Raw genomic sequence first — 15,507 nt, 5'->3', positions numbered from 1 at the left:
TGCCCCACTACTCTCTGGGTAAATAACCTACCTCTGACATCCCCCCTATATCTTCCACCATTCACCTTAAATTTATGTCCCCTTGTAATGGTTTGTTCCACCCGGGGAAAGAGTCTCTGACTGTCCACTCTATCTATTCCCCTGATCATCTTATAAACCTCTAACAAGTCGCCCCCTCATCCTTCTCCGTTCTAATGAGAAAAGGCCTAGCACCCTCAACCTTTCCTCGTAAGACCTACTCTCCATTCCAGGCAACATCCTGGTAAATTTCCTTTGCACCTTTTCCAAAGCTTAAAATGAGGTGACCAGAACTGCACACAGTACTCCAAATGTGGCCTTATCAAGGTTTTGTACAGCTGCACCATCACCTCACGGCTCTTAAATTAAATCCCTCTACTAATGAACGCTAGCACACCATAGGCCTTCTTCGCAGCTCTATCCACTTGAGTGGCAACTTTCAAAGAGTAGTGCAATTATATCCGTCATTGGTATTGGCTTAGAATCCTCACTGGTGGGAGGGCGTAATTACAGTGTGACACATTTTCATGGAGAAAGTCCGTTATAAATGTGTCCAGGAGGAGTTATAATAGAAACATTGATAAGAGTGAAGCAAGGTTTTTAAATTTCAAACAGTGCTGAACAGTTAACTTTCAGTCACCGTCAACTGGTGCATTCTTCATGGCAATGCCTGTACTGTCAGAGTCCACTTACCAACCAGTCAGCACACTCTTCCCACAGAGCATAAATTGTCATTTCCCCCTTGTATTGGTATTTTGTGAAGTGTCCTGGTGAGTTCAAGATGGAATAAGAGCAGATTTGGGCAGCACGGTAGCACAAGTGGATAGCACTGTGGCTTCACAGCGCTGTGAAAATGAAAAATGAAAATGAAAATCGCTTATTGTCACGAGTAGGCTTCAATGAAGTTACTGTGAAAAGCCCCTAGTCGCCACATTACGGCGCCTGTCCGGGGAGGCTGGTACTAGGGTCCCAGGTTCGATTCCCTGCTGGGCCACTGTTTGTGTGGAGTCTGCACATTCTCCCTGTGTCTGCGTGGGTTTCCTCTGGGTGCTCCGGTTTCCTCTCACAGTCCAAAGAGGTGCAGGTTAGGTGGATTGGCCATGATAAATTGCCCTTAGTGACCAAAAAAAGGTTAGGAAGGGTTATTGGGTTATGGGGGTGGGGTGGAAGTGAGGGCTTAAGTGGGTCAGTGCAGACTTTATGGGCCAAATGGCCTCCTCAATGTTCTAAAACTAAGCCATTCAACCCCTCAACCTGCATTTGTGGGCTGTAGCATCGTGATATTTTTGAGTGAAGGGGGGAGTGTGAGGTCAAGGCATTGAAGTACAGCACAGGTTCAGGGAACTGATGCCAACACAAGGCCAGAGGGGGAATGAATGGTAACGCACCAGTACATCGGGAAACAGCAGCATTCTCCGGAGCAAGAATAGACATGGGAACTTGGCCTCAGCCCCTCCTGTTGTAGCCTATTTCACCCATTGATTGGGTATTTTATTAACAAAATAGGCGGTAACATGATTAATCATAATCTCACAGGAAAATCACCAGCTTCCTGGAAAATAATCTCAAATGTATTCAATCAGAGTCCAATCAAGGTTATTTGAAAAGATGCCCTCCTGTTGAAAGCTTCATTCTTTCATAATAGGAGGATCTGAATTCTGCCACAGATATATGGCCATTAGTAATCAGATGACAAGGCATAATTAGCTTTAACATCCTGTTGGGATTCGTAGCGTGGATAATAAAATCTCTGATATAGTTCTATTAATAGTCACTTGGCAGAGCAAACTTGAGTATTGCTGATAAAAAGAGATGCTGAAGCTTTTAAATAAGTACAACTATGTGGACATGATAACTGAGCTAGCTGAAGGAAAGTGGGATACTAAGCTAGGGGATAGATCAATAGAGAAGCATTTGAGGATATTTCAGAAGACTCAGAATAACTGTGGCCACCACACTAGCAATGTTGACCTCGGTGCCACACATTGTAGGTGCCATCTCCTGCACCATAATCTTTGGGATCTCTCCAATCAGTTGTGCAGACTTCAGAATGTCGCTGACATGCCCTCCTGAATCTCATAGGCGCGCTCTCGCGTTAGCTCCGGGATAACCTTGTCCCAGCCTCGGGATCCGATTGTGAGTCAGCGGAGTCCTGGTATCCAGCAGATCTCCGACTGCTGACTCCCTTGGATGTTCCTACCTCCGCTTGTTTTGTCTATCAGCATCTGTGTGGTGTTCACCAGATTGTGCCTCAGGAGCTTGTAAACTATTATCGCACGCTGAGATATATTTCTCTATGCTGGCGGAGGGTGGGGATGATGACCGTGACGTCTTGATGGTGGGGGCATCCTCGGAGATGTTTTGTCTTGGGTGGCGGGTGGTGGTGGGGGGGGGTGGTGGGGGGGTGTTTGTGGTTGGGGGGCGGGGTGGCCTGGGTGACCCGGTCCCATCGGATGGAGATCCTGCGAGAGAATGGACATGTGGTCAGTGAAAGGGAAGGACCATTTCATCTGACATGAACAACTCACTTGGGACAGGTCATCTGGGTGAAGGGTCAATGGAGCTGCTCTATCCTCAGCCAACCCCGTGATCTCCAGGGCTGGTGGGAGGGATTGCGGACTTTGCTGTCCAGAACCCCGCCGCCCATCTGGTCCTTTTCCTGCCAATTATGGGCTAACCTCTCCTGTGGCACAAAGACAGGTCATGGTGGACTATATGCTTTATGCATTAGGGGGCGTCTATGGCAAGTGGGCATCTGGGCATGGAGGAGTTGTGCTGGTGGGTGCCAGGGTGCGCTGAGCCATGGATGCGGTAATATCTTTGGGGGTGGGGGAGTGGGTGCAAGGTGCCAGCTGCCGACTTGTTGTGGGGGAGAGGTCGGGCAGGGTTGTCAAGGTGGGGGTAGGCTGGACCTTTGCCAGGAGGATGGTGTCAAGCTACCCGTGCTGCCCAATGGAGGTTATAGATCTTCTTCCTGCCCAAACTGACGGCCGCTGCCACTGCTCCCATGTGGCATTAGCAGCCCTTAGGCTGACCCCCTCTGGGAAACAGGGTATCCCGTCTCACCTCCATGGCATCTAGCAGTCTGGCCAGGTTGGCATCCCCGAAACGTAGAGCAGGTCTATGTGGTGGCATGGCCGAGTGTGTTTAGAGGGAGCGTTCCCCTTGTTAGCGGTGGCAGGGGGTCGGTCCAGGTGAATCAGCTGGCAGGACGGCCATTTCCACCGTGAAGCTCGCGGGGCATAATCTTTGGCGCTACGTGCTGTTAAATGCGGGCCGCGGTCTTGCTGGCTCGGCTGTCGGGAAGCGCCCGGGAAGCTGCACCCGATACGGCACTTCGACCTTCTCCTGTTAAATCTCACCCAAAATTAGTGACATAAGGGAAGACTGTGAATACCTAAAGATTTAGAGAGCTTTGTGAGACATTAGAATGACAGGAAGCCCAGATGCTGGAAGGGTGAATGGGGAGTCTGAATGTGGGCTGCATCACTAGAACAGCAAGCTTCTACAATATCTCTGCTCATGTTTTGGCACACGTTTAGAACTTCTGTCCCTGTCCTTTTTTCTTAAATTTGTTTTTATTAAAACTTTTTTCAAACAGAATTTTTACATAAATAATAACAGAAAAATAAATGAAAAGTATTTAACAAAACTAGGTGGCTGTTATCATTATACAAAAAGAAAATATACATTAAATAAACAGTTCCCCCACCTGAGCCCCCCCCCCCCCCCCCCCCCCCCCCCCCCCCCCCCCCGATTGCTGCTGCTGCTGACATTTTACCGCTCCCCTAGAAAGTCAAGGAAAGGTTGCCACCGCCGGGAGAACCCCAGCAAGGACCCTCTCAAGGCAAACTTTATTCGCTCCAGGCTGAGAAACTCAGCCATGTCACTAAGCCAGGTCTCCACACTCGGGGGTTTCGAGTCTCTCCACATTAACAAGATCCGTCTCCCTGTACCTGTTCTAACCGTTAAAAACTGTTTAGCTGGGATGGATAGTGTGATGTCACCATTACACTCTGCAGTTGTGATCGCCCTTTTTGTCTCGTGGGAGATGTGTCTCTACAATCTCACACACTTAAAACAAGAGTGTTGGGTTGCTGAAATAGTGATGGAACACAAGGACTGAAACACTGGGGCTTCCTGTGTTCAGGCAGTTTGCGTACTGTCAGTGGGTCCTGCACTGCATTGATATTGATGAACATGCATTATCTAGTGGAGAAGCGGGGCAGCAGGATGCACCACTGGCCGACTGCTTGGAGAGAGAGTGGGGAGCAGCGCCGGCTTAAAAATTGAAACAATGTAGGAAGTCATTTTACCAATTGCCTGTTGCTCTTTGGCTGGGTTGTCCCAGAATTTCAAACCAGGCTGAAATTGTCCTGTAGACCCCAATCAAGGGCTGGGTTAGTGGGCTGGTTTAGCTCAGTGGGCTAGACAACTGGTTTATGATGCAGAACAAGGCCAGCAGTGCAGGTTCAATTCCCGTACCAGCTTACCCGAACAGGTGCTGGAATGTGGCGACTAGGGGCTTTTCACAGTAACTTAATACTTGTGACAATACGAGATTATTACTATTATCAACCCACCAGCCTCTGTTCACTGAATCAGGCCACAAGGGGGGACAGGTACCTGTTCAGCACTGCACTGCATTGTGAGCCTTGGATTTGGAGTGGAGCGAGAACCTTTGAGATCAGGGCGTTCTAATGACGTTTAATCAGAAATGTAAATTGTTGGACTCTGAATAGTCAGCATGGTAATATTGAAATTCTGTCTGCTCTGAACATATACACTTCACATGGACATGTAAACTGTCAGGAAATACAGTGTTGAAATCCTATCCAGTGTCACCTTATCTCTTCACATTTACAGAAACTAGAAATTGCCCTGGGCTCCGGATTGACACAACCCAACCAAGCGATAGAGCCAAAATGAGACTAAAAGCCTTATTTGAATAGTTTCACCAACATGCTCATTCCTGGCACATCCTGACATTTGAAGAAATTAATATCCGACTGCTTACCTTTTTTTTTTCATTCTTTCATGGGATGTGGGCATTGAGGCAATTCCAGCATTTAGTGTCCACAACTAATTGCTTTTGAGAAGGTGGTGGTTTGAGCCTCCATAGTCCCTCTGATGTCGGTACACCGACAGGGCTGTTAGCAAGCGATTTTGACCCAGTGATAGTTAAGGAATGGCGATATATTTCCAAGTCAGGATGGTGTATGGCGAACAGGGGAATTTGCAGGTGGTGGTGTTCCCATGTGTCTGCTTCGCTTGGGGTTGGAAGGTGCTGTTGAAGGATTGGTGAGTTGCTGCAGTGTATCTTGTAGTTGGTACTCATGTCAATTGGCACTGTGCATTGGTGCTGGGGGGAGTGAATGTTCAAGAAGGTAGATTGGATGCCAATCAAGGGGGCTGCTTTGCCTTAGATGGAGTAAAGTTTCTTGAGTGTTGTTGGAGCCACATTCACCAGGCAATATCTTCTAGCATGCTCCTGACTTGGGCCTTGTATATGGCGGACAAGCTTTGGAGAGTCAGGAAGTAAGTTACTCACTGAAGGATTCCCAGCCTCTGACCTTTACATAGCTGTTCCAGTTTAGTTTTTGATCATCTACAGCAAGTTGATAGTGGGAGTTCAGCAATGGTAATCCATTGAATGTCAAGGAGAAATGGTTAGATTCTCTCGCTGGTGATAGTCATTGTCTGATACTTGTGTGGTGAAAAGTTTACCGGCCACTTGTCAGCCCAAGCCTGGATATTGTCCAGGTCTTGCTGCATTTGGACATGGACAGCTTCAGTATCTGAGGAGTCGTAAATGACCCGGAACATTGTGTGATCATTAGGAACATCCCAACTTCTAACCTTATGATGGAAGGAAGGACATGGATAAAGCAACTGAAGTTGATTGGGCCTAGGACACCACTCTAGGAACTACCATTTCTAAATCCTCCACTATCAATATTCTGGGGGTTACCATTGACCAGAAACTGAACTGGACCAGCCATATAAGCACTGTAACTATAAGAGCAGGTCAGAGGCTACGAATTATATGACAAGTAACTCAACTCCTGACACACCATAGTTTGTCCACCATCTACAAGCATAAGTCAGTAGCATAATGGAATACTCTCCACTTGTGTGGAAGAGTGCAGGTCCAACAAAACTGAAGATTCTCAACACCATCTAGCAGAAAGCAGTCCACCCATCCACCACTTTACGCGTTCACTTCCTCCCTCCACCACCAGCGCACAGTGTCAGCAATGTGTACCATCTACAAGGTGCACTGCAACAACTGACCGAGTATCCTTCGAAAGCACCTTCCAAACCATTTCTGCACTGTCGCTGGATCAAAACCCTATGGCCGGGCTTCTCCGGTATCTGGCGGGTGGGCCGTACCGGCGCCAAAGAGTGGCGTGAACCACTCCGGCATCGGGCCGCCCGGAAGGTGCGGAATCCTCTGCACCTTAAGGGGCTAGGCCAGTGCTGGAGTGATCGGTGCCGCGCCGAACGGCCTCCGGCGGCTGGCGCGAGGTGGCGCATGCGCAGGAGCGCCAGTGTGTGCCCAGAATCACTGGTGTGATTCCTGTGCATGCGCACAGGCTGGCACGGAGGGAAAGAGTACCCCCACGGCACAGGCCTGCCCGCGGATCGGTGGGCCCCGATCGCGGGCCAGGCCACCGTGGGGGCACCCCCGGGGACGGATCCCTCCGCACACCCCCCCCGAGAACTCTGCAGACCGCCCTCAAGAGCCAGGTCCCGCCGGTACAGACCTTGTGTAATTCACGCCGGCAGGGCTGGCCGAAAATTGGTGGCCGCTCGGCCCATCGGGGACTGGAGAATCGGGGGGGCCACTCCCTTGAACGGCGCGGCGCGATCCCCGCCCCCACCAAAAAACCGGTGCCGGAGAATTTGGCTGCCGGCGTCGGAGCGGCGTGGTGGAATTCACACTCCCCCCTCCCCTCCCCCGGTGATCCTCCGGCCCGGCAGGGGGTCGGAGAATCCCGCCCCGTAACTAACTCCCTGTCTAAGAGCACTGTGGGTGTACCTACAGGGCATGTACTGCAACAGTTCAAACAGTTCAAGACATAGCTCACCCCCACCTTCTCCAAGGGCAGGTAAGGATGAGCAACAAATACTGGCCCAGCCAGCGACACCCACATTCTGTGAAAATATTTTTAAATCTGCAATGTCTGTCTCTGATCTGGATGTTATGTTCATGCAGTGCACAATGCGGTGGTGCTGGGGAGAGCACTCCCCTTTCTTCCTGGCATCAAGGCAACTATTCCTGACGTATTTATTTGAAACAATTCTGACAAAATTTGTTGGTGGCTGCAAAGGACACTGAAAAATGCCAAGTGGAGCCAGCCCAACACAGCTGCTCTGGTCACCTGATTACAGCGGAGAGGGGTAAATGCCTCCCTCAGAGCCAGGTCCCGCCTCTGAATTAGGGTCAGTGCCTGCTTTAGGTGGCCAACTAGAGTGCCTGCAAAGCCACCTTCCTGAATATGGCGGTGCCTATAACACTGGCTCAGGTCCAGTGTAGATCATTGATGGGTGAAATTGGTCCATTTTGCCAACCCCTCTCCTATCGGGAAAACAGGCACTGGGAGGACCAGTTTCTACCTCACATTCTTACTCAATTAGCAATTATCTCAGCTAATCGCAATTTTTTTTTGCTTTCTATTAATGGAAATGTTTTTGGTTTAGGCAAAAAGATCGGCCATCTACTCCTTCTTACCAGACGTCAGTCAATGCTGGCAGCACCAAAGCCAACTCCATTACTACCACAGCAGCTAGGACAGGGAGAGAGAGGAGCAGGACTTTGCCAGTATCTTCAAAACCATGTCCTGTAGCTCAGGAGAACAAACGCATCATTGTCCCTTCAATGGACAACAAGAAAGGACCGAGTCAACTTATTGTTCCTGTGCAATCTGACAACAGGTTGAACCGGACGTGGACTAATTCCCAGTTTGTTGAGTCCAAAATGGACCAAAATAACTCGAATGTGGGAAAACAGAGCACCAGTGGTTTCTCACAGACACACAAACCTACGTCAGAAACGACGCCCAGAATCTCCAAAGGATCAGTGAGGAGTCATTCGCCTGTGCCTGGCCGAGGCAGTAAGTTCTCAATCATTCAGGACACCGAGAGGAAAAGCGAGAAGGGTCAAGTAACTCATCACCCTCTTAGCCTAGCTGGTACCCGGCAAGAAAGCTGTTGGCAGGAACCAAAATGTGTCAGCAAAGCACTAACTGATGGAGCAAAGAAATGGACACAACAGAAAAGTCAGATTCGATCACAGACCCCAGACCTTTACAGCATAAATAATAATAACAATAAAGGCGTTAATGACCAGAAGGAGCTGTGTTTATTCGCACCTCCGCCCATTAATCCTGCACAGGAGTCAGAACTATACAAAAGCCTTGAAGATGAAATTGCTTCCAATATGAAAGCTCTGGAGGTGGATCTACTCGAGGACAATCCGGAGGAGAGTGCGATCAATACATTGGCTTCCGTATCCAGTTTGTCCACTTCTTCAAAACAGAAGGAATTTAAAAGACTTGACTCCCCCTGTTCATCTAAGTGTTCAGTTTCCTCATTCCCAGAGGCAACCAGTCCTCTTCACAACACTAATAGACCTTGCAGCTGCAGTAACATGACTTCAACCCAGTCGATAAAAGTGACGGAGAATGGCAGCTGTTTTAATGCCGTTCTTGCTGAACTTGTTAGCGGAACGCAACAGCTCAACCGAGTGGACATCGAGAACTGGATTGCAAAGAGCCCACCAAAAATGGTGTTCACTGATTCTAATGCTAATCTACAGACAGCAGCTTTGAGCTCCATTCAAACCAGCAAACAGTTTCCTAGCCGAGTTGAAGTACAAAGTGAACGTTATGCTGGCTCAACATCTGTTCAGTGCAACCAAGAAAACAATGGCTTTAATGTCACAAATCCGGGCAGTGTGAAGAGTTCTATAGCGCCTGCTCAGAATAATATGAGTGCTCTTGAGGTGAATTCCAAGTCCACAAATGAAGGATCTGATACCAATTCATCATTGGAATGGCCAGATCCACCCTGCGCTCCCCAGAAAGCCAGAGTTCAGCAAGAAAGGCAAAGGCGATCACTAAAAAAACCCGAGAGAGTCCCTTCCATTTACAAGCTGAAGCTTCGGCCCAAAATACGGCCCAGGAGGGACAACAGACCTGAGAAGAAGCCATCAAAAATTCCCACTCCGTTATCCTACAGAGCGGCAGATAAAACGTTGAAAGGAACAACAAAATCTGGAAGCTCCCACAAAACCCTCAAAGCCAACAGCAAGATTTCAAAGTCGAAAGTTCAGGGGAAACAGAACCCAACTTTGTACTTCGCAAAACCTGAGGAAGATCTTGGTTCAGGAGAAGACCATTGGCCTCCTCCGCGCAGAGTCCCACCAAGAGGCCGAACTGCAGCAGTACAACAATCCATCAGAGAGAACACTGAGCAAAGAAAAGAAGAGGAAGAATCTTGGGTTTAAAAGCTTGGGGAAAAACAATCTTTATCAATATCTCAACCTCAAGCAATTCTTTATTGGCCATCAATGTTTTTGTGTGGGCTGTTCTTTTAGCTTAACACAAATACTTCAAATGCCAGTACTTGACAAAAAAAACAGACCAGCAAAACCCACTTTGTCACTTTGAAAGCAAGCAAGTTTTCTAATGAAGTTAAATGTGATGATAATTGCATAAAGCAAAGGTACAAGAAATCAAGAACCATTAAAAATTGCACTATCTTATGCTAATTATACCTAATAGCTAGAGAAGGTGGCACTAATCTCAACCAGAATGTGGTGAAATGTTTGAAACTCAAGAAGGGCGTTGAGTGAGAGACATTTTGTCGTCATGAATTGACATATTTATTCATCATTATTTTTTAACGTGATCAGTTTAGGGTGCCTCCATTAAAGTGCTGGGGTCCAAAAATAATTGTTTACAAATCCTGATTTTTAAAAAAAACTTGTTTACAAATAATTTCACTAATAATTATGATGAGCTGATGTCACCTGCTTCATAGCGGTAGTTGGAGTTTGCTATGTTTTTTAAACCGTGCTTCATCAGGTCATTTCTGATGCTTTTTATTCCCAAACTGTTGGATGATAAAACCCTAGTTTATCCCCGGTATTCATATTTCAATAAGGATCTGAAGAGCCCAGTGGCCTGGCCTGGCACCTTGTTCTCTCTGCTCTTTACTTGCCAGTGTAGAGGGCCGGGGCATGTAGATCACTAGGGGATATAAGCAAATAACTTTTAATTAGAAGCATGTCATTCAGGGGAGTTCACATAATTCTTCACACTCCTCCCAAGAATTGTTGAGGCTCGGAGGGGAGGCAGTGGTGTAGTGATATTGCAACTGGACTTGTAATCTAGTGGCCTGGGGTAATGCTCTGGGGACCCAGGTTCGAATCCCACCAAAGGCAGATGATGAAATTTAAATTCAATAAAAATCTGGAATTAAAACTCCAAAGATGACTGTGACACTGTTGTCGATTGTCATAAAAACCCATATAGTTCACTCATGTCCTTTAGGAAACCTGACATCCTTACCTCAGCAATGTGGCTGACTGCCCTTTGAAATGCTCTCGTTTCAGGGCAATTAAGGATTGGCGACATTAACAGAAAACATTCCAATTGATAGAATTTTGTTTGGCAGGCATACTAAGGGTTTCAGGAAGGAGTTATTATGCAGATCAGACATGATAATTAATGAGAAGAACCACATCAAAGTGTTGAATGCCCTATTCCTAATTCCCAATAATCCCATGATACATAATGAAATGAGATTATATCAAGGCTATGTTCAACGTTAACGAGGCCTGGGATGATGGATGTAGTTAATGGAGGAATGTCCTCTTGTGCTCGATGTGCTGATGTTATTAACACAGTTTGGTTTCGCCATAATCTCGAGCACATCGTCCTTGATTGAAAAGGAGGTGAGGATTCGAAATTCAGATTGACTATTTCTTGGTAACATGTTTTGTCAGTTCATTGAGCCCTGCCACCCACGCACCCAGAGATGTTCAGTTCTATGGTATCCAAATCTTAACAAGCTATTATTTTTGTTGCTGTGTCTTTGATATTTTCCTTGCAGTCAATTTTATTTTTTGGAAGATGAGGAGACAATCTTAATATTTTCAATAAAGCGATTTTTTTATTTAAATGTGTGATTTAATGAGGTTTGAGCAAATGATTCCTGTCAGCTTTTCTGTTACAACTTCCAACGTCTGCATTTATAATGGGCACTGCCTCTGTAAACCTGTCATACTGTAACAATGCCCTCCTGCCAGGTTTAGCCTTTCATAGATATTGAGCTTAAAACTGCCATCACATCTCAGGCACCATACGTACATCAGCTGAAATGAAGACTTACCTGCCATTTTGTTAATCAAATATCCTATTCACTAAATATTTGAACCAAAGGCAGTCTGTTCATTTGGTAAGTAACAATGGGGAACGAGTAGGCACCAAGATACCTAGCAATCAAATTACTTTTTGTTTATTATTAAGGTTACCAGACACTAGTAGGCAAGTAAGAAAATCAATTAAATTACTCCAAAATATTTGTGAAATCTGTTTGAGTCACCATCTTAACATTCCCTTACATTTCTGAGTATTATGTATAATATATATAAGGTAATATATATAAAAAGTAATATGTAGAAAAGGTGTCCTTCGAAAAATTGTTTTAAGAAACCAGAGTAGAATTGCTATCTATACAGATAGTTGCTTTTTTAAATTCGTTCATCGGGATGTGGGCATCGCTGGCTGGGTCAGCATTTATTGCCCATCCCTGAGGACATTTAAGAGTCAACCACATTGCTGTGGATCTGGAGTCGCATGTAGGCCAGACCAGTTAAGGACGAAGGATTTCCTTCCCTAAAGGGCATTAGTGAACCAAATGGGTTTTTATGACATCATTAGAATTTTAATTCCAGACTTTTGAAATCAAATCTCACCATCTGCCATGGTGGGATTTGAACCTGGGTCCTCAGAGCAATATCCTGGGTCTCTGCACCCCCCCCCCCCCCTCCCTCCCTCCCTCCTAACAATGTTGTAAATCCCCGGATAATGCTCTCTTCATTGACGAGGCCTCATGTGCTATGAGGAGCCTTTGGCTCAATTTGGAGTACTTGGCTTTAATGCTGTATTAGCCTTTGATGTCTTTTTCTTTAAAGATTTCCCTGCCTCCTCATGGTGTAGCTGCAGTCTGTGTCAGTCATGGTTGGCCCCTCCTTTTTATTGGTTCAATCCACTATTTCTACGTTCTGGTGGGCACTCCTTGCCCCCCTCGTAGAATCCTAAACTGACCCTGTGCTTCTCCAGAGACTCGCACCAACCAACTCAGGGTGCTGCCTTCACTCACTTCCCTAGCAGAATAGTCATGGACTATATTTTAGGCTCATCAACAGTTGACAGGCCCTGATGTGAACATATGGCTGATGGGGCGTTTAGTTCTGTACAGTGGGAATGTGTTGACAACGCCCATGGGTTTGCCACACGGAGGGGTGTAGGGTGGGGGCACTCAAGTATTCCGCAGGATATTAAGTCAGAATTCAGAGCCTGTTCACTCACCTGGCTTGAAAACATGGTAGCCTATTTGCCTTACACCTGTCACGCGCAGGTTTGCTTTAGACTATTTGATCTTTAGATGCAAGTGATGATGTTCATTGCCCATCCCTCATTGGCCTGAGGCAGCGTGATGCAGTCATAATGACAGAAGGCTGAACAGGAACTGAGGAGTTGGATTTACAAGAGCAAGCAGGTTGAAAGGAATTGTGGAATAGAATCGTACAACACTGGAGATGGTCATTTGTCCCATCATGTTTCCGCCAGTTGTTTGAAAGAGTTCCAATCCCCTACTCTTTACACACAGCCCCGCAAATTCCTCTCCTTGGTGGGATTTTCATGCACCCCCGCAACGTGTACGGGTATACAGAGCGAAAATTCAGAATGATCAATTCATCTAACAAGCACATCTTTCAGGATTTGTGGGAGGAAACCGGAGCACCCAGAGGAAACCCACGCAGACATGAGGAGAACGTGCAGACTCCGCACAGACAGTAACCCAAGCCGTAATCAAACCTGGGTCCCTGCCGCTGTGAAGCAACAGTGCTAACTACTGTGCTACCGTGCCGCCCGTAACATCCCATGACATTTATTGTCCCGGACAATATTTATCCTTCAATGAACAGATAATCTGGTCATCATCACATTTCTGTTGTGGGAGCTTGCTGTGCACAAATTGGCTGCAATGTTTCCTACAGCATGGTGACTCGTATACTTCAAAAGTACTCCAGTATTTAAAGTACTTTGGATATCTGACAGTTGTGAAAATAACTATATAAATGCCAGTCCTTTTTCGAATGGTCCTTAAAAACTACCTACCTGCCATAATATCTCCTAGGACCTAGACAACAAGACTCCTGTGAAGTGCCTTGGGTTGTTCATTACATTAGAGGTGCTACAGAAATACAGGTTTTTGTTGTTTGTTTGTTGCTGTATGAGGTGTGACTTACACCCTGTTTAGCTATCCCCTTCTCACTTTCCCTCTGCTTCTTGCACAATCTCTGTCACTCACACCCCTCTGACTCTACAGACGAGGGATTGAGTTACTGCCCATTTTCAGGCGACCATGTACCCCGATAGGGAGGCTCGAGGCTGGCCTGAAATTGGTCCTTGGGCCGGATTAAAATTTTATGTCCAAGCTGTGGGTGCCAATCGGGTCTCCAAAGACAACTCTGACTGTTGATGCATTCGACTCCATTCAAAGGTTCCAAATGCAGCAGGTCCAGTTGCTCAATAAAACTGCAAGCGGCTCTGATTTACATATGTAAATGGCCCATCGCTTGTTTTAGAGGCTGCCTTAAGCACTGACAAATCTGCCTTTACTAATATGGTGGTCCCATGTGTTCTTGTTACCCTTCGGATCCTTGACGTTGTTAATAATCACACTTTAAGCTTGGAAAGATGCAAACTCTTTCTGTTTAATATTTGTCATGCTGCCTTGTACTGAACAAGGGCTGATTTGAACAGGTTCTGTTGTACATCGCATGACTCTAGTGTGGTTGTGAAATGTGGGCTCCGGAACACTGACACATAACAATTAGGTCCGAGGTCTTTACAAATATTTACAGATAATACAACAATATAGGAACAGCTTAACTCAGATGCAGAACATTGGGTGTCCTTAAATTCCCTCTATTATCTGCCCTGGAATGTCTCAATGCTGATAAATTTCTACATTCTTTCTGTCGTTGTCTGTCTCTCTCACACACCCATCCCGCTGTCAATGGGCAACGTTGTATTCCTTACCTCAGGAAATTGCCAGTAAAAATTGCCCCTGTATCTTCCGCCCATGCTTTTGCCAATTTGAATCTGTGTTGTCTGTTTACTGACCCTCCTGACAGTGGAATTTCTCTCTTTTTACTCAATCAAAGCCCCTAATTATTTTAACGCCTTGACTAAAATCTCCCTTATTAATTTCTGCTTTAAGAAACCCAGTCCTGGTTTGCCCAGTCTCACTCTATTGTTGAATTCCCTCATTGTTGGTATTATTCTGGGACATGTCCAATGCACCTTCTCCAAGGACTTAATATCCTTCCTAATGTGTGATGCTCTGAATTGAGCATAATATACTCCAGCTGAGACCTGACTAGTATTTTATTTTCTGTGAATAGTTTTCAATCTCTCAGGACCTTATAATTCATCTCACATTTAACTTGTTCTATTTCATAATAATGAGACCTTTCAAATTCAAGGCAAATAATAAAGTGGAATGATTTAAGAAGTAATTGACTGGAAATTATTCACAAAGAACTGGTAATCTTTACATTAAAATTCTTCATTCATAGTTCCTCTGTGCACAGTGTTTACAAGCTGCATCTGCCCTGCCAATTTGGGCAGATTAGGCTTGTGAGACGAGGGACTGAATTCTCCAAATATGGGGCTATGTCCACACGCCAGCGTAAAAACGCTGGCGTTTCACTCTTGACTTTCCTCAAAAAAGTCAAGAGCGATTCTCCTACCTGCAGGGAGCTGGCTGGGCCCCGGGGAGCTGCTCGCAGAATTGGCTGAGGAAACAGCCCTGCACGTCCGGTTGGGAGCCCGCATCGGGGGTCCGCGCATGCGCAAGCCATGGCCTGCAGCGGCCCCCCGTGCGCCGTGTCGGACTCGGACCACGGACCGTCATCGAAAATGTAGTCCCCCCTAAGATGGTGCGTGCCCACGGATCTGAGCCACCCACTGGGCTGTCCCGGCCACCCATGAGGGCCCCCCCCAAGTGCTCGTTCCCCCGCCCCCCCACTAGGTGCTTTTGTTTGCTGTGGCGCGTTGGAACTGTCCAACTATGAAGGTACGTACGAACGGAATATGGCGCTCGACTCATCGATCAACAGTTCCAACGCGCCACAGCAAAAAACCGCACCAACCTCCTCAGAAGACAAACATGGGACAAACCGAC

At 46.6% G+C, this 15,507-nt stretch overlaps 1 protein-coding gene across 1 annotated transcript in view; it reads left to right on the top strand.

Moving 5' to 3' along the window:
• LOC119974889 (GAS2-like protein 2A) overlaps nt 1–11,204 on the top strand; it is a 75,940-nt gene extending 64,736 nt beyond the window's left edge. The window contains exon 6 of the mRNA XM_038814224.1: nt 7,723–11,204. Within this exon, the coding sequence (XP_038670152.1) occupies nt 7,723–9,529 (1,807 nt within the window). The 3' untranslated portion in view covers nt 9,530–11,204. The remainder of the gene's footprint in view (nt 1–7,722) is intronic.
• Nucleotides 11,205–15,507: the final 4,303 nt, after the last annotated feature.

This window comes from Scyliorhinus canicula, chromosome 12 (assembly GCF_902713615.1).
Source record: "Scyliorhinus canicula chromosome 12, sScyCan1.1, whole genome shotgun sequence".
NCBI classification, from domain to species: domain Eukaryota; kingdom Metazoa; phylum Chordata; class Chondrichthyes; order Carcharhiniformes; family Scyliorhinidae; genus Scyliorhinus; species Scyliorhinus canicula.
Note: the sequence above shows the minus strand (reverse complement) of the source record. Positions and strands in the feature narration are given on the sequence as shown.